The sequence below is a fragment of the Hippocampus guttulatus genome, chromosome 8, assembly GCF_054856545.1.
Source record: "Hippocampus guttulatus isolate MCC_2025c chromosome 8, RoL_Hgut_1.0, whole genome shotgun sequence".
In the NCBI taxonomy this organism is placed as follows: domain Eukaryota; kingdom Metazoa; phylum Chordata; class Actinopteri; order Syngnathiformes; family Syngnathidae; genus Hippocampus; species Hippocampus guttulatus.
Genome location: NC_141268.1, coordinates 12,211,357 through 12,231,512, shown reverse-complemented (window position 1 = coordinate 12,231,512; position 20,156 = coordinate 12,211,357). Strand labels below are relative to the sequence as shown.

Sequence of the window (20,156 nt, the reverse complement as noted above, 5' to 3'; positions counted from 1 at the left end):
TTACACATGTGCCATCGAGCGAATCTTCCAGGTTTGTTTCCACCCCTTTCACATCTCATCAGTAATGCATGTGAATAGTTCATATTCCAGGCCAATCTGTCTTCATTCTAGTCATCAAATTGCTTTACTCTTGAGGGATCGGGTTACCAATGTGAGCAAAGAGAGAAGGCAATTATGCAGGAACAACTATCATATCCACGTTAACCAAATACTAAGCCAAAAATAAACAGGAAAAAAAACGTTCTTAGAGACATGCATCCTATACTGGCACGAATGGATGCTTCTAGAATTTGATCCTCAAGTGGAGGTTGTCAAAAAGGGGGAGAAAAAAAAGTTCTCAACTAAGATCTAAAGACATGAAGCGAGACATGAAGAAGGAGCAGAGGAAGGAGAAAGAGCGAGAATAAAGAGAGAGAGAGAGAGAGAGAGAGAGAGAGGGGCAGAAAGAAAGAAAGCGTTGCATTTGTCAGATAATCGGCGGGGATTATCTGAGCTGTGCCGGCTACAGGGAAGCACTTACCCTTGAGTCCAGCTAGAAGACAGCAGGGTAAGAAGGGACAAACCAGAATAACATAAAGACTAGCAACAAGGCTGGAGGAGAGCAATCACGAGAGACCCTGACTGACCGAGCAGCTAGCGGCATTACTGAAGAAGGGTAGACAGGCAAAGCATGAAGAAGAAAACACAACTGAGAAGAAGAAGGAAAAAAACAACAACAACAACAATAACAACAACAACAAAACAACCACCGATACCGACACGAGACCTCGTGGCTTGTGAGTACATGTGAGGACGACGTGTGACAAAGGACGCTGAGGCGATAGAGGAGGAGGGAGGAAGAGAGCGTTTAGCATCCCCGTCACTCCACTGTAGCGTTTGGGTGTTCGTTTGAGGGCCAGCACTGAAGGAGGAGTGAGGTACCGCCCTTTTTTTTTTTTTTTAAGTGACAACACATACCTGTGAAGCGGAAGGTCATGAAAAGGGCACAGCGTTTGAGAGATGCCATTATGATTCGAGGTATTAGCCATTGGACTAATAACAGTGGTACCTCTACTTACGAATGTCTCTTCATACCAAATGTTCAAGTTACGAAATGCCTCAACAGGAAATTATTGCCTCTTGTTACGAAAGAAATTTCAAAATATGAAAGGTAAAAAAATTCGCAGCTCAGAGTTTCCTGAACGCAACATACTTAAAGCTGCTCTGCTTTGGCTATTACCTAGCATGTTCCTGGCATCCCATTGGCTAAGAGGGACTTCCCCCTTTTGTGTGTAGATAGATGTTAGGTGTCGTTGCGGCGTCCTCATCATTCGCCCCTCGGTCCATGAGGCGTTCCGATAGTTTTACTTAAATGTGAATCACCCAGAAAAAGTGTTCACCAGTCGGGCGATCGCTCACTATGCTGATGTTTGCCTTGGACATTTTCGAAGGATTGTTAAAGCAAATGTCCTTGGATCTGTTCTTTACAAAACGGCAGGCAAAACCCACTTCTGAGAGAGAACATGAACGAAAGCGGGCAAAAAAGGATGAGGAGGCAGTTAAGTTAAATGAGCATAATTTTTTGTCTTTTCTCTCTTCTGTTTTTTACATTATGCACAACTCTTATTTATTGTGCAATAATCTAATTGTAAAATGTAATTGTTACATATTTTGATGCATTTTTATGCTTTAGAAAACATTTAGGTCTGAATTTTGGGGGGGCTTGGAACGGATTAGGGCATTTACATGGAAAACGCGTCCTTACTAAAATTTTCTAGTGAAGAAATTTCATCCAGAACCCTTTCATTTCGTAAGAAGAGGTACCACTGGATTTCAAATTCGCCTCACGGGGCCTGCAATGACATCAGCATTTTCCCGTCCTTTGACCGGTTGGTCGGCCAAGTTTGACTAAGAGAACACATCTATAGTGATCGAGCCACAGTCATAAATTTCGCAGTCAGCATCTGTGGTGTGTCTGATGTATGATATTAAAAAGATGAATATTGATTCGGAACTCCTCCCGATGATGTATGTGGCATGGTTGTGTGTCATTTTATTTAGTTTTGAAATAGTATTGATCGGTTCCTCTATCTGCGACACGATCGTGCTGGTATTAGAAAGTCGATTAAGTCAGTCGCACGTCCAAAATTCACAGCCGGTTTGTGTGTATTACAGCCTTTCTTAATATCCTCGGGAGTGTTTACATGACAAAGACTTGGTAAAACAGGAATAATAAGTATGCCAGACGGTTTCATGTTTTCCATGAAAACACGCTATTGTATTGGAGTTTCAACTACTGCCCAAATGTTTGTGAGTCACCTTTAATTTTTTTTAACCCAATTTGCAATGCCTAGATTTTGGATTATTGCCTTGATTGCAAAAAAAACACATGTACGTGAGTATCTGGATATACATAAACGTGTGTCTCCAGTGGCCGCGGTAATTTTGGAGACATGTTCATATGTTCGTACAAATGCACCAACACCACTGTGGTCTGCTATCATTGTTTGCTTTGGGTGTGACACACTGACACATGGTTACACTGAACACACACACGCACATGCACACACAGTTTTCTGAAGGGTGACAGGATTAAAAAATTCCCTTTGAGAGCCATTTTTCTTTTTTTTCATGCTGCAAAACACCATTCTTGCGTCATTAATTGCCACAAGAATACTTGTTGTATCCTTCTTCATTTAAAATCAGTGTTGTGTAACCAACCCCTTAAGGGAACCCGTCATCATTTTTTTTTTTTAAACATGACAGAAAAAAAATGTTGGCTGCAAAAAAAAACTTGCTTATCAGTCGATCTGAAATGTGTTCAGAGAGTCACAACGAAGGATTACAAACTAAAAAATCGCCTTGGTCCTGTTCTGCTTGAGTCTCTCTTGTTTCCACGTTTGAAAAGACATCTGATTCAAACTGGCACGGGGACATTTGCTGTGATGAGTTAAGTCTTCCGACGATATATTATAGGCTACAATGTGAATGAGGGTGTGCACACTTGTGCAAGCACCATTATTGCCGTTTTTAGTTCTGTTTTTAACTTTGATTTTTTTCCCCTAATTTATTGTGTTTCACATGAACGATGGGAAAAAGATGTTGAAATACTTTATTTTCGTGTCATTTTTTTAATATCATGAAAACTTTTCATAACTACTGTACGTGTCCTTTGAACCCATCAGATGCGCCACTTTTACAGTAGTTCTTAAAATAAGTCAATTTGTAACGTTATAGGGAACACAGTGCAATGTTAAAATGGTGGCGCCTTTCATTAAATATAAAACGCTTGTCACAAAAATAATAAAAAATGATCCCATTTGTCTATGCTTGCTGTGATTACATTTTGTTTGTTGATGTTCCGCTGTTGCTTTGTTTGGTCTGGCTGATTTTCTTGCTTCCAATATCGTCTCTGGTCTTGTTTATTTGTGACTCTTCCATACCATGTTAGTATAGCACATCTCAAAGAAAAGGGGAAAACGACTTTCCATTTCCCAAAAGTCCAATCAGAACCTTCCGAGGACTGTTTAGCACTGCAGCGGAGTCAGGAGGACGACATACGAAATGATCCCGGTGCCATTCAAGACCACCAGGGGGTGAAACATGTTTTGCGCAGCGTGCCACAATGTTTCAGGGGAGGGGTCGAGGGACTGGTGAGGTGGGGTCACCGCGGCGAAGCTTTGAATGGTGACAGCTGGCGTCAGAGGAGTCAATTAACCACACAAACGATCACATACTGGACAAAGAAACCAATGAAGAAACAACACGGAGGGGCTGAGCCAATTTATGCCAATTTGAATGCAATGATGCGGTTATAAAAAGAGAAGAATACACTAGAGGGGCTTTATTGTGAATTTCTTTTGTTTTCCTGGAATTGAGGTTAAAGACTGCCAAAAGGTTTCTTTCTTTTTCTTTTTTTTCATTTACACAATGCGTTGAAACGATGCACACAGGACTTGATTATTTTATTCCGAATAGAAGGATCTATTACTAAAGCGCAATATCCAGTATTATTACAACTGCATAGCCAATTGAGAATGAGACGATTATAATTGTTTTGAATGAAAACAATTCGCAGTAAATGTGGATTCATTTGAAAAGAGCGATTAGGGGAAACAAGAGACAGAAATTATAAAAACGGAATCGGGGACAGATGCCACACGGCTGCATTCTTACCTTCACTTTTCTACCTGACGAGGGGTGCTTAGAGTGTAATGGGTACGGTGTATAAAACACATCTGGCCACCATTCAGTGAATAAAACATGCCTACGGTTTGGAACTTGAGCAGGTCACGCTGACGTCAGCTTGAATTCCACCCCAGCAGCCTTTAATGTTCAGATTTCATGTCAGATAGCTGTTGTGGTTTCACACGATCTTTCCTAAGTTGCTCATTGCTTGCGAGCTGATGGGAGAGCCTGTTGGGTTGGCACCTTTGGGAGTGGGCGGAGTGAACGAGTGCTGGTCCAATCCGTGACAGGTCAAGGTATGTGTGTAGGTGCGTGAGTGCGCGTGCTTGTTTGTTCGTTCTACCAGCAGGTTTGTGAGCGCGAGTGCGAGACATTCACGAGCCGTCACTGCGTCGTGGATGGAAACTACCTACGGTCTACCTCGGCGTGACGCGCTTCGGCCTACTTACAGAACTGAGAGATGGGAGCGTCCATTTGAGCCGAGGCACCCCCTTTGGAATTAAGTTTCTGGACCTGAGTGGGCGGGACGGGCTTGTGGGACTGGCCGGTGGCGCGATACATGGCCTGAACCCACAGGATGCGGTCCTGCTCGTCATCGCTGGCGAAGATCACAGTGTCGCCTTCCTTCACTGCGTTGAAGAAAGCCCTTCCGCCATCCAAGCCTGTCACAGGAGCAGCAACTCAGAGGCTTTAAATTAAAGAGGGGGGGGACTTTGGGTGTATCGATGCCAACTCACCTGCCTGCGGGTCGCTGTAGTCCACAGTGTAGCCATCCAGCTGGAGAAGCTCTTGTGGTTCGGACTTCTTCTCCCTGTAGCTGCACATGGCGAATGTGTACTGACTCACCTACGGGAACCGAGCGCGAGACGTCACTTCAATCATACACAAACGTGCGGTTCAATTCATACGTGGACAAACAATTCTGGGCAACAAATGGATTGATTAGTGATGGTGATTTCAATGCAAAAGTAAGTTAAGATTTTCTCCTTCGCAATGCGTTAGTGAATACACACTCAGGCTTTTTAAAATAGAAGCACAACTGCACACAAAAGATCAAATACATTTTATATATAAATGTACTATTTTATCAGTTCTGAATTTAATAGGAAAGTTTGATGAATTTGAATTAAATACGCCAACAACTGTCATTAACTCATTCAGTACCAGCCAATTCTAGACCAAGTCTGAAAAGACGTTTAAAAACGTCTTTGGGAGTGAATGAGTTAATTATGCCTATAATGTGTGCCCGAATGAGTTTTTTTTTTTTTAAGTGAAGCCATTGAAATTATTTTTCAGTGATTTTGAGTCAGTACTATAATGTAAGTACTTAATATTTAGAGCAGAAGAACATTTTTGAATTTTAGTTGGATTATTTTGCGACTGTATTTTACTGCATGAGAGAGACTTAAAACCTCTCAATTATATTTGTGATCTTTGTAAAGACAAAAAGAAAAAAACAAATGCAGGTGCAATGCAGGTTCATCTCAATAAATTAGGCTATCATAATTTATTTCAGTATTTCACTTAAAAAAGTGAATTTCATAAATTGATTAATTACACACAAAATGATAGCTCATGATTGGATTGATTAAAAAGATACTTTCATTTGATTACAGTTATATCTCAAGAAAACAGGTTATACATTTAAAAAAAAATATGTATTTTTTTTAGCTAGCCTATGAACTAATTTTACAGGAGTTAGGTTGCAATATTTTCACTATATCTTCATAAAATGTGTGGTGAAAAAGTTATTCACAAGAAAAAGTTTGAATTTTATGACATAAATATCACAATTAGCTTTAATTTTTTTGTATTCCATGAAAAATTTGGATGGGTTAAAAAGTCAGAATTGTATTTATTTATTTATTTTTCTAAATCACGTTGTGGCCAAGGGTAAAAATCGACATGAAAAACTCACTTGCACAAGAACAAAGAAACGTTTCTTCCAGCGCTTCCAGACATTCTTCCCAAAAGCCCACAGATACCTGCCAAAACATTCAGCACACACAAAGACACTAAAGCAAAAGAAGAGCCTCATTAAATTTATTATTATCATTAAGGTGCTGGCTTTGCGGCACATGACACATTTGCAGCCTACATTCAAGTGAAAAAAAAAAAAGAAAAAAGTTCATTCTGGTGTCCACTAGAGGGTGTTGCGTACTTCCCAGTATTTTTCCCCGCTGACAAGAAACGAGGCCAAAGAGCTAAGAAGCCTCGCAAAAACGGCAGTGAAAACCCACAGGCCGACAGCCACCCAGCTGCTTACTTACCCGCAGTGTTTCATGTTTTGGGGTTTGTCCATGCGAATGGCCAGTTTGATCCTGAGGTCTTGGTCAGGGCAAGCCTTGGTCAAGGTCATTTTATGCAGTTCAGACTGCTTGGGGCTGTTCGGAGTCGGGTGGAGGACAACCTACATATCAAGCACATCAAAAAACCAAGAGGTGAAAAAAACTTTCTGGGCTGGTTTGTTTTCGGGTTGCTCACGGAGCGAGCGGTGCATTCGACTTGTTCTTCGAATGAAAGAATAAAAAGGGAATGGAAGCAGACAAACGGGCCAAGGCTTCCCGCCGCCGCTGTCTAATCTCTCTTTGGTGCATTAGAGAGCTTTGAGGAAGTCTCACTTCCTGCCAGTGCTGCTGCAGCGGGAGATCACAAGGCCTTGTAACAGCCAAGGTCACCTCTACTTCTGGGACCGTAGAAGTGATTGCCAATATATCACCACATTGCTACCTTCCCCAAAGGACCACTACATACTAATTTATCCTTCAACGATAGGTAGAGTGGCTGGAAAAGAAGTACGAGAGCATCTGTGTGTGTTATTGATAGGGTGACCTTGAACAACCTACTTTACTGGTCGAAAGGACTTATGGTGGCTTTTGGAGCCTTGTGCAAACTGGACCGTACATTTAAAGGATCCAATTTTCATTCATTCATTCAATTTCCTCACAAGGGTAGCGGGGGGTGCTGGAGCCTTTCCCAGCTGTCTTTGGGCAGTAGGCGGGGGCCCTGAACCGGTTGCCAGCCAATCGCAGGTCACACAGAGACCAACAACCATCCACGCTCACACTCACGCCTAGGGACCATTTAGAGTGTTCAATCAGCCTGCCATGCATGCTTTTGGAATGTGGGAGGAAACCGGAGTACCCACTCAGGCCCGGGGAGAGCATGCAAACTCCACACAGGAAGGCCGGAGCCAGGACCGAACCCTGAACCCCTACTGTGCGGCCAACACACTAACCACGAGATCACCGGACCACCCGGATCCGATATTAAGCCAATATTATTATTATTATTATTCATTATATTTATTTATTTTTTTTTTTGCAAAGTGCAAACATCTTGTGGCTTCTTGACTTCAGAAAGATGATGAGCACTGTTCATTTGTATTTTGGCTCGAGGGTAAATAACACCGAAAATTTGCTCGCATACCAGTCAGTGAGTGAGAAGCTAACCTCTGAAGTCGGCAAGGTTCTTCAGTATATCGCGGAAGGTAGTCACCTCATCGACAAGGTGCCTACCACCAACAGGGGGCACCAGAATCACACGAGTCGCCTGTTATGGTAATATTAAGCTTTTTTTTCTTGAAAATAGGCAACTTTTGAATACCTATAACATTTAGGAGAACACACGTTTAATTTGTGTTAAAAGGGGCATCATTGGGAGAAAAACAAAATCACCTGACTATTGTCTCTGAATTTTAAAAAGTCTGAAGACCCCACATATAGTTTGTGAAGCATGGCTGGGGAATGCAAAGTGAGCTTTTCGGTTTCAGCAGTTGTAAAGATGACAAGAACAACCAAAAAGAGCAGCCATCTACATCTTTCCGCATGATCTGAATGAATGTTTTGTTTTGAGCCAGACCGATGCATTACCCTGCCCAGCTCTTTGTCCTCCAGTGCCAGCACGCCGGTGCTCTCGGTGAACAGTTTCACCTTGACAGCAGGCAGAGGGTGTGTGGTGGTGAAGTCCCCTTGGGTCCCCCAGCTGAAAGACACAACACAGATGACTCCAGAGGTCAGTTTCCATGACATCCCACAACACTGGAGAGTCCATCACCTTGGAACGTTATTTACTCCTTTATGGGAGAAGGTTTCACTTTTCATTCCTCTACCTTTTGTCAAATAAATCAAACAGGAAAGGGAGCTGCTTGGCAATCAAATTAATAAAAAGGTGCGCTCTGTTTTTTTTTTGACGCCGTAGCCATCAATCTGCAACATAATTGCACAATAAAAAATTTAAAAAGAGATCAGACAGCTTTATTGTTTATAGACACACACAGACCCTAATACTCCATCTCCCTGATGCTGCTGTTTATTCGCCAGACAGCTTAAAAGCTGAACTTGCCAACATTTGACGATCACAATCACCGCCCACTTTGTCACACAAAGTGACTTAGTGGCTGTACAAGCGGAAGATGCCAAAGATGTGCGCAAATCAGCTCATCTCCATTTCGGTTTAAAGGGACAAGAGAGTATTGACCCCCCTGCACATGTTTTAGTGGACAAGGCAAATTTCTAACATCTTGCTGTCACTTTTTTTATTTATTTGTTTATTTTTTTGCAAAGCTTGACCTTTTGGCTCTATCTAAGGTTCATTAATGGATAACCCGCTCGCACAGCGTCTCTTTCTCCCGAAACGTAAAAACCACGCAACGCTCAAGACCAAGTCAAGGGAAGAAAAGGCATTCATTATGAGAGAACATTTTTTATACTTTCTCATAATTATTTTTTTTTAACATCTTGGAAGTGTCAGATTAGGCCACATTCAACTGACGTCTTCAAGAAGATATTGCAACTCATAGTTTTCACTCAATTCGCTGAACTGTCAATCAAATACCGCTGCATCTTTCTCATGCCTAAACCTGACCACATCTTTTAGTAATAGCCGCTAATATATCCGTGTAACACCACATCACTGGTCTGTTCCGCACCGCGACAATGAGGTGCTCTAAAGCAGCCACGCCAGCACAAAGTACCTGTCAATATGCTAGAAAAAAAAAAATCAACCCGGCTCATCCTGCTTTCCCATGCATGCTATCGAGCTAACTGCACATCGCAATCATGCCGGATAATTTAGAGCTTCCCAAAGTGCTTCATGCGGCGCTGTTTTGCTTACGTTGGCTTGGATGCTTCCGCTTGGTCAGTCTGGAGCTTCTCTCCTCCCTCCACTTCCATGGTGCAGTAGACAATCCTGTTGGGAGCCAGAGACTTCAGCCCCTGCACCTCCATGATCACCACCTGTAAGCACACATTCCATGTGACACGTTAAAAATCTTGCTGGTTTGTAACAGCTCTGAGATGATGTTGTTCGAAATAGCAAGGGGCGACGTTAAAAGGACGATCAGAGCCAAAAAGGCTTTCCAGATTTTAATCACACCACCTCCTGCCATCAAAGCATTCTCTTTGTTTAAACACTGTTTGTATGCAGTGCACATTCTAAGCCGGCCCGGCGACGGGAATTATGATTATGACCAAAATTTGGAATTTATGACCTCCTCCGGGGAGGTTTTCATTGTTGTATTTGTCTGTTTACGAGCAGTATTATGCGTAAGCACAGAGCGAAAGTACACCTGAAACAAAGGAAAGAGTTATTGCGGCGAGAGACAGAAAGTGAGCGCGACAGGTCACCTGGGACAAACATGCACCAAGTAAAGAGTAAATAAAGACACTTGCCTCTCCGGCTGGAGTCGTAAAGTCTTGTAAGTGTCACATTTCTCTTCTGAAGTATTTACATCTAACAAGGAGGTTTGCTATTAATTTAGCAAAACGAAATATAATTGTATTCTGTTGAACAATCAATTAAGCACGTAATATCCAGTATTGTTTGACATTCCGCTAACTTCTCAGTGAGTAAAAATGAATCTTAAACGAGTTAGCCCGTTCACATCACAGTGCAGAGGTGTACTCTGGTTTCCTCCCAAATTCCAAAAACATGCGTGGCAGTTTCATGGAACACATTAAAGTGTCCCTAGGTGTGATTGTGAGCGCAACTGGTTGTCTATTTTCCGACCCGCTTTGTCCTCACAAGGGTCGCGGGGCGTGCTGGAGCCGATCCCAGTTGTCTTCGGGCAACCGATTCAGCTGTCTTCACAACCTGAATCGGTTGCCAGCCAATCGCAGGGCACACAGAGACGAACAACCATCCGCGCTCACACTCACACCTAGGGACAATTTCGAATGTTAAATCAGCCTGCTATGTATGTTTTTGGAATGTGGGAGGAAACTGGAATACCTGGAGAAAACCCACCTATGCACGTGGAGAACATGAAAATGGCACACAGAAAGGCAGGAGCTGGGATCGAACCCACGATCTCTGCACAGTGAGGCGCTAACCACTGGAACACTGGGCCGCCCCACCTCTGTACACCCTTACAAAAACATTCAACATAACTGCTACCTACAGTGCATTTTGTTGGAAATGAAATCAATCAATACAAATACAAGAGGTTGTGACGCACATGTCAAAAGGGTCATTTGACATCAAACCACATTTCAACCTAATGCGTTGAAAATGGCAGACTTGAGGAGGTTGTAATAGTCTCAAAGTAGCCTGCTTTCATTTCTTGCAACGATGCGCCTTCTTTGGCATTGAGCTGCAGACAAAAAGTACGGCATCTCACACATGGCGCACTCAGAGCGGAAATAGCTCGGCATCATGAGGACCGAGCTGTGCCGACTCCCTCTTCCGAGACGGCAGCTCGGTCACAGACAAGCTGATAACAAGATGACTCATACCTGCCGTTCAAGAGCAGGTAAAGGGGGGATTTATGTCGAGTGTCAGCCTGTTATGCACACGGCATCTGTTCAGCAGTCTGAAGAAGTCTGCTGTCTGTTTCTAAACTTAGCCTGGACGCAGATGAGGAGTCTTCATGGCTTCTGATTCAGACAGCTGCACTTCTGCTCCATGCAAAAATGTTTTTCACACATGAGGTTTACATCATATTGATTGGCGGTCCGTCCTGGGTGCGCCTTGCCTTCCACGTTGAGTCAGCGGCGACAAGATGATCGGTGGATGCATGGAATTTACACACAAGCCATTGACCACTTCAGAGGCTGCATTTGAAGGCCGATCACAATATAACACCACCAGTGAAGGCAAACCCGGTTTGAAGGCTGCTTCCAGTGCCCACAAATGCAGCACTTTCTTTTTACAATATCTGTAGGCCATCCATATCCTAAGATTCTTTGCACACCATATTTATTTCCATATTTGATATTTCAACCCATGGAAGGAGTGGATTTCCCTTCAAAATTCAAGTGTTTCATTTCATGGAATTTCAGGAGCTTAAGAACTATGGAGCTCACGGTGTTTCAAATTTGCTAGCAAGATTTGAATGTAGCCTCACTTCACTCATCTCTGCCCCCTCAAGTCTCTGACAAAATCCACACCGCTCACTTAGCATGCTTGAGCCAGACCTTGGTTTATTGGCCAGTGTCCTTATTTGTACTTTGTCAGCCTCACGTAGTTTTTCTATCTAAGAAATCTTTTTGTACATTTCTATCTGAGTCTATGTTTGTAGCGTCCAATTCTGTCCGGAACCTTCCGGACACCTGACCGCTAATTTGTAGCCATAACGTATTTTAATGTACGGCTTAGGGCAGGAACATGTGACTCAATCGGGGAATCTCCCAAAAGCTTACATACACCATCCCACGGAGCGAAGGTTGACGCATTTTTTTGGAGGTGCCCTTTAATGCATCACCCTTCATACATACCATGTCAGTTGAGTCACGAAAAGGACTTTACCTCTAAAGTGAAGGACAGGACCACATCGGACTTGGACAGAGTGTTTTCATCCTCCTGGCCCATGTCGATGATGGAGGTGTTGTGCCCTCGCTTCAGCTTCTGGAGCTTGAACTCTCCACCCTTCGACACGGGCATGCTCTCCAGATTGGCCATCAGTTGGTTCACTGAAGACTTGAGCTCCTCAATGTACATAGCTTCCATGTCTTTGGACACAAACTTGGGGAACCTGCCTCCCTGTAGAGTGTCAGAAAATGTGGTTTTAGTGGTAAATTGATTGATTGAATTAATGATTTTTGTTTTCATTAAATTAGCCACCTTGTTAGATGTTCAAATCTGAACATAATTATAATGGCAGATTTTTTTTGTTACAGCTCTTAGAATCTCCTTAAATTGGAGAAGCATACCTAAAGCTGTGGACAAGAGTGTTAAACTACATGTGCTTTTTTTCTTTTCTTGAAAGAGTACAGTGCTGCTTTCCGTGGGTGGTAGGCTCACACCGTTTCAACAAATATGGTAGCTATGTAACAAAGGCAAAGCCCCTCACAGCGTCAAACTCACCCGCGCAATCTGGTCGGCCATCTGAAGACGACCATCCAATTCTCTTCTTATTTGTGCAGCCTGCTCGTCCAAGTTGTCCAGCTACAGAAAAAAAAATATACGGGGAAATTCATTGAGGTCATAGTCAAGAAATATGCCATGCGGTCAGGAGATCAGTTTGGTAAAATAACACTGTAAAAAAAATACATAAATAAATTTGATTTAAAGAATGAAATAGTGGATCATCATTTCATGTTGCATTTCAGTTTGTTGTGTTGTCCCCTCTGGTGTGCCATGTTGGCCACCAGGAGGCAGTATAATACAGTCTCGCAGACACAAACGAAGAAGAATAAAACTACTTATACTTATGCACATGACACAGTAAGAGTTTGTTTTTTTAATACCACTTGATGAAATAAAATGGAGTAAATTGAATATATATGGTCACTCCGTGGGGCAAATTTATACAAACCATCACTACAGTACACACAATTCCAAAACAGTCAACAGTGAAAGGACCTTGGTTACCACGGCGATGATACAATTCTCCAAAAGACCATATACATCTATTAACTTAATGGAATGTGACACTGGTGTATGCAAATTTAGTTCGAGCAGAAAGTAATTCTATCCTCAAAACGACTTCTGTAACAAGGTAAAGTACCCCCAGTACAACCCATTTGAGGGCTGCAGTTACCAAAAACGATCACACAAGCGAGTGATTGAAACAAATGTGGTCGTGGAAACAGTGATGACTGATTGTAGAGCTTTCTCGATTGTTGCGAGTGGCTGTCGTCAAAGCAGCACGTCGCGATGGCCAGCTTCAATTGAACAAATGACAATGAAAGGAAAATCCCTCACCGTCTCTCATGCGCCACGCTGCCATTGCCATTGCCAGTGAAAGGCAGCGTTGTTATATTTCTTGTTGATTTGAGAGGCGACTGGCATAAAATACGATCATGAGAGTCAAGCTCAGACAACAAGAAAAGATGTTTTGACTCCGATGAAAAACAGAGCGGTGGCACTCAACGGCTGAACAAGGTTAAGAAAAGCTGCAAGATTTGGCCCTGGAGGAATGAAAAGAAGATAAATTCATGCCTCCCGCTCATCAATAATGAATGGGGAGCTGGAATTAGCTGACGCGGGGAAATAGAGGAGAGAGGTCTGATGTCTTTCTTGCTGCCTGAATCTATGTTTTCATGTTTCGCTTCTTCTCGCTCTTGCCAAATGTGATTGTGTGCAGACACCATTACTTTTGGTGGGGGGCAGAGAAACAAATCTTGCGGCTTCGACACAGCGCCAAAACATTTCTTACCAAGCAGTGTGGTAAAAGACAGCAACTTCACCTTCAGTTACCTTGGATTTAAAAAGTCCTCGATTTTAACTGGACTTGTCTCCCTGGCTTCACCGCATTGATTCCTGCTGCAATTCTTTTTATTTATTTATTTGTTTATTTTTTGCAAGCAAGGCCACAGATCTTGGTTGGGTTTCTTTTTTCAAGCCTTCTAGTCATTAACAATGGCTCAGATTTGATCTTAGACAAGACCTAGGTCCAGTGAAGACAGCAAACAGATCCTTTCCTTCTTCTGTTGTTTTGCAGTTGTCCACTACTTGGTATATTGTACTCATTACTGCCCCCAAAAGGACAGGTATTTCTATCTGTCACATGCAGTGTTGCCAATAGGTGGGAAGAATCTACCACTTTTTGGATGTTATTGTTCTAATGAGGGCTGCTTCGCGACAGAGACTACACAAGTTACTTCGTCATCCACAGGTACACATCAAATTCTAAATATAGTAATAGAAATTCATTTTAAAACATAATATATATTTGCTACATGTACTATTATTTACTATATATACTGTAATTGTATGGCTGAGCAGCTTGCTCGGCCTCACTCGCTTAATACTTGTAAATGTATTTTTGGCATGTGTAAATTTGGCATTTTTATTTCTTGTCATATGCGACTACGAGATACTGTGTAACTGAAAATCGAATTCGGAATCGCCACAAAACCACTCTTGCATTTCATGTACTGTATTACTGAAGCATATTGAAAAAAAAAAACATGAAATAAAAACAGTCCGGCTATCAAATTCAAAGTAATCTGTGATGTTGTACAATTTGGATTATTTGGCAACTGAGTTGATGATTTTTTTTTTCTGCTCCACTACGCACATCAAAAAGACACTCTTCACATGTTTTCGCGGTGACATCATGTCTGGCAGGTGGCGTGTCCAACAGAGGAGAGTGAGCGTCAACTGTCGAGTGTGTAGACGGCGCAGGCCAGCGAAGGAGCACACTGCTGCATAACCCAGAGTTGTTATTTAGTAGAGCACGTAATCAGATTCTGCCACCAGCTGCAGGAAAATGTCTGCACTTGCACTGGCGGCACAGAGTGCTGTTGGACAAGCGACCCAGCATCCTGCCGGGTAGAGTCTTCTTCGTCATGTCCATTATAAACAAAATAAATAAATAAAACAAAAACACCCACCCCCGACCTGACCCGCCGCTTTTCTGCCTGAGTGAGTGTCTCCCTTCCTCTCTGCGAGCCATCCCGCGTCGCCTGTCAAGACACTCTCACGAGTGGGGCGCGGCACTCATCCAACCCTCGCGTTCCCAAGTGAACTGCTCGTGCCACGCACAGGGAAAAAGCAGCAGTAAAAGCATGCCTCAATAGTCTGATGCTGCATTTTGACTCCAATGTGTGCGTGCGCTTCCTCTTTAACTGAATTCGTTGGATGGATGGATGGATGGATGGATGGACTGACAATGCAGAAGAGCATAATGATGGGTCAGCTTGATTTTTTTTTTCTCCATCTCTTAACTTCAAGGATGCAAGTTCATTCCCCAAATAGTTTTAGCAAGATATGAACACTGGTACCAGTAATAAAGTACAAATACTTTGGTACTCTAATTAGGTTGATGTTGTTGATCTTTCAGGTATCCGTACTTGAGTACTTTCTTTTTAGCCCTATATTTGAAAATGACGGCTCTTTTGAGGTTTAGTGGACTGGTGGAAGAGGCTCAGGTTGTATTAAGGGCTAGTAGTGGAAAGTCATGGAAGACAAATACTTTGTGATTGTAATGAAGTCGATTTTTCAATTATCTGGTCTCCATCCATCCATTCTCTGTACCACTTGAAAATTAATTTAGAAGAACTCAGACCTCTGTGTAGCTGAATTGTTAATAGAAGCGGCAAAAAGAAAAACTGCAGCTCAATATTGCTTTTCGTTTATCCACTTCCTGGTTTAACGTGCAAAAGGTGAGATCTTAACATTATAATGTGCCATTATTTTAGAGTGAACGAGTCTGTTGCTACTCAAGTGGCAAAAATAAATAAATACGTGGTTTGTTCTATTTGTCCCTTTGTTACTGAACAGGCGAATTTGCTCTTTATGGAGAATGACGTTTGTGCTCGAAATAGACCAATGCGACATTTGTATTACGGAGCAGGAAAGAATGGCTCCATGGTGACTCAAACAGTAAAAACAGAAACAATCAAATCAAAAATGGCCACTGAGTGCCCTGAGTATTATTATAAAACATACAATACGTAGACTGAAATGTGTGGCTCAGTGCTGAAGGGTAAGCACATATTGGTAAGTCCCAATATTTTAACAAACCAACAACGATCAAAACAACACGTCTTGCGTCCTGATTGATGGCGATCGTAAATAAGCGAGACACTTCCTTTTGCATGACTACGAAAAGGAGAAAAATGGTGCTGGCAGATGATGAAAGTGAAGCAGCAGGTCAAGCTTGGAGATCAGTGCCTGCGTGAAGCAACAAGCACCCGCTGCTGATCTCTCAACACCCCAATCTTTGCGGACCACCAACTCCTAAAAGGTCATGGATGTCGGCATGCTCGCGGGCTTAACGTAACAAGACAGGCAATCTCACGACAAATCAGAGCCGCTAAAAGGCACGTCCTTCGGCCGACACTGCAGTTGCGGGTCAGGCGAACGGCAGGTTAAAGGTAAGGAAGCGGAGGCACGAGATCAGGAGCTCGAATGATATTCGAGGCCCCATACCCATCCACCCCCCGCCCCAGATGAATACACGGACCTTAGCAGCAGACAGCCAGGACAGCCGCAGGCGTTTTCATGTGCACAACAAAGGACGGAGCGGGCAGATTGAGAGCTGAATGGCACCAGGATGAGTTCAAGCATCTGCTCTATATTTAGACCTGCAATTTGTGTGCGTGTTTGTGTGTCTGTGGTGGGAAAACGAGCTTCTCTTGTGAAGGGACAAACAAGATGCAGAAATGGGTGACCAAAAAAAAAGTCAGTTCACGATCAGAGACTATTTCTTCCTGTTTGTCTCTTCATTTGAATTGGTTGTACTTTGTTTCATGATGGCAAAAACGCTAGTTACGCTGTGACGTTGCGAGATGCAAACCCATTAATTCCTTTCTGTGAGACGTCTCCTCTAGCCTAAAGAGGAAAGTGATGTACAGCTGTGTGTGTGTGTGTGTGTGTGTGTGTGTGTGTGTGTGTGTGTGTGTGTGTGTGTGTGTGTGTGTGTGTGTGTGCGCGCCTGTGTGTTATACAAATGGCTCATTTTAATGAGCCAGGGCCTCACGATGGCTCTCAGGGTCTGACTCATTTAATCACCTAAGAATGGGGAAACATTCTGCTGAGGGAGTGAGAGCATAAATATTGATTATTAAAACACTTAAAGCTGCTGATTAGAAAGTTTGCACGTGAAAATACTAAATAGAGGAAAAAAAGGAGTTCACTGGTACGAGATTGACCTATCTGCTAATAGTAAAAGTGGTAGAGTATTATTTATGTGATTTTTTTTTTACATGATTTAGACTTTATTTTATGTACGACAATTCAAGCGCCAAGATAATTTGCCATCGTCCAACAACATTGATGTAATTTGTGATGAGTTAATTTATAGAAAGTGCCAGGAAAAGGAAACATCTGCCATTCTTTCTTTTTTTCCTCCATTATAAGGATTATAATCAGTTTAGCTATAATTTTCATTGTTGGTTTAAATCTATTCGTCTACAGCATTAAGTCATGTTAATTACTTCAAAATTTACTTCTACATGCATGTATACCATTAAATTTGGCCTTATAAATATTATGTACATGTACCTATATGGGGGGGGGGGGTCGCTACTTCGCGGATTTTCATTTATCGCGGGTGGTTTTGGTCCCCATTAACCGCGATAAACGAGGGATTACTGTACTACAAACGGTGGATAGATCCATTGAGATTGTAAGGCATTGTAATCTACGACTGCCATAATAAACATACGGTGTACTTAATACTTTGTGTGGGGTGTCCAGTGAGCATCGTGTCTATTTCAGTTTGGTTGTCCTTGGTGGCAACGCAGCACAGGAAAAGAAAAAGGGAGCCACAAATAGTGTCACGGCCAGTGATCACACTAGTCGAGCATCCTGCAGAAATTCAGACAGCTCCTTCCTCTTCGCTATTTGGGTGCAAAAAAAAAAAAAAAGTAAATCCCCAATGATAATAAAGCCCTGATGCCCTCTGAATCCCATACAATCTACCAAACCGTTCCATTAAATCCCAGCAGCTGTGAGCCGCGCTGACGGAATTGCCTCCTAGTGAGGATTTTATCATTTAGCAGGCAGGGACAATTGATAGCGACTGGTTGCTTACTGAGGGGATGCTGAAAGTCGTCATTAGACGGGTCTAATATATTCATTACGGCTGCAAATGGATTAAGAATAGGCACGTAAATTTTTTTTTTAAAAAAGCTGGGGTAAGCATCTAGAAAGAGACTTTTTAAATTGTTTTTTTTAATGTAAATTCTGTTCCATTTATCGATTTTCACAATTGGAAATGGGAAGCACTTCCAAGGGTGAATTAACTATGTTCACTACTTCAGCTTTCTCATATTGACAGGTCCCGGTGTTACTCTGTGGAGCCTTTGCGGATGTTCTGGATGCAGATTTGTGACCTCATACTATCAACTTTGCTGGTAGCTCATCCAAAGTAGGTTAAGCATCATCAAAGGCATTCGAAAAGAGGTTATGGAAATGTCTCACAGCGCAGCAGTAGAAACATCAAGTTAATGAAGCCCACTGAGGAACAGAGCCCCGTATTGATCTCATCCAAACAAGACGTTAGGACAATCGTGAGCGATTTGTTTGATTTCTACAGGAACGGCAACGCTCAAAGAAGGACATTCGGATTGATTTATTAACTTTTAAGCCTCATTGACCTGCCGGGGTTATCAAGCGGTAGGTTTTGATGCGTTAAATAAACATGTGCAAGAGCGCCAGAGGTTTCTTCTAAATACAGCCGTGATAAGACTTTTAATCGCGCTGCTGAAGAAGGAATACATTAGTGCTGCTTTTAACATTCCCACAGAGAGCCGTAAAGCAGAAACGACAGCAGGATAAAAGAGTTATATGTGACATAAGTCCCCAGTCTGTAATCTCAACATATCTACCCCCCCCCCCCACCCCCCGAGTGAAGAATTGGACATTACCAGATACAGATAGTTGACAAATTAAAGCAACAGTAAGGGATTTGTTATTATTATAATTTGCTTTAGGGCTCCCTCAAAAGTGATTTGCAGTCTACTTTGAATGCACCCAGGCAAACACAAATCACTAGTCGTAAACGAGCGTGGGTGTGCGACAAAGACATGACCAGAAGCTAAAGAGGCCAAGCTAATAAATGTCTTTGCTAAATGCAAAGAGGACCCTTTGCGTTCTAACATCATGTCTTGAAATAAACAATGCCATGCTTTTTCATGTGAGGCAAAGTTTGTACAAACATTGCGTAAGCTAGCACTTAAGCTAACACATTGTGGGAGCGTTCTTGGTTCACGGTACCAATTTTATAGCTCACCAAAGTGGTTAGTAGTACTTTAGTGTCGTGAGTAAAAGTGAGTATTCTAATAATTAAACAAGTTAAAACGGTCTTGAAGTTGTGATGGGGCAATTTCAGGGATGCATTATTATGCATTAGTGGACAAACGAGAGTTTTATGACATTTCTCAAGCAGTTTGTGTTCAAGAGAGTTATCAAATTTCCATGCAGCCATCCATTTTCGAATCCGCTTATCCTCACCAGGGTCGCGGGCGTGCCGGAGCGGATCCCAGCTGTGTGCGGGCAGTAGGAGGGGTTCACCCTGAACTGCTTGCCAGCCAGTCGCAGGTTATTAAATTTGTTCTCAAGATATTTTCAACACTTTAAATTGATTAGTCACATATAAAAATAACAGCACGCGGGGACATACCAATACGTTGTGAGAAGATTTGTGAAATAACATTCAATTGACTGTATTTGAAGATTTCCACAAAGACGATCGATTTCAGGGTCCCCAAAACGTCTCATGAAAGCAATTCAATTAAAAGCCATTATTCATGTTTTAATCCAAATTCATGCGCTTAAATACACGTTAAAGTGCTAATCTGCCATGATTTTACTTCAATGATCCCCCTTCGTTTTTCATACAGTGAACTACTCCATCTGACTGCACATGTGCGGACTTGATTCAAGAAGGAAGCAGCAAAATGAACTTTTTGACTTGTGGAGCAGAAGAGATGATAAAGTCAAAGGAAATCCTACTTTTTTTTCCCCCCAAATCAAAACAGCAAAAGGGTTTCAACCTTTTTCATTATCAAAAATGTGCATAACCGTCAACGCCAATAGCAAAAGCTAGACACTTTTATCTATTAAGTACTGCTGTCAATGTCAGCCAAGGAAAATAC

General features: G+C 42.3%; 1 protein-coding gene across 8 annotated transcripts in view; it reads right to left on the bottom strand.

Moving 5' to 3' along the window:
- cadpsb (Ca2+-dependent activator protein for secretion b) overlaps positions 1-20,156 on the bottom strand; it is a 70,921-nt gene that overhangs the window by 29,292 nt on the left and 21,473 nt on the right. For all 8 annotated transcript variants that reach the window (XM_086116903.1, XM_086116904.1, XM_086116902.1 and 5 more), the window contains exons 4-11: positions 12,472-12,552; positions 11,914-12,147; positions 9,283-9,404; positions 8,040-8,151; positions 6,438-6,577; positions 6,086-6,152; positions 4,905-5,013; positions 4,617-4,829 (exon numbers count right to left, since the gene is read on the bottom strand). In XM_086116903.1, the coding sequence (XP_085973029.1) occupies positions 4,617-4,829; positions 4,905-5,013; positions 6,086-6,152; positions 6,438-6,577; positions 8,040-8,151; positions 9,283-9,404; positions 11,914-12,147; positions 12,472-12,552 (1,078 nt within the window). The remainder of the gene's footprint in view (positions 1-4,616; positions 4,830-4,904; positions 5,014-6,085; positions 6,153-6,437; positions 6,578-8,039; positions 8,152-9,282; positions 9,405-11,913; positions 12,148-12,471; positions 12,553-20,156) is intronic.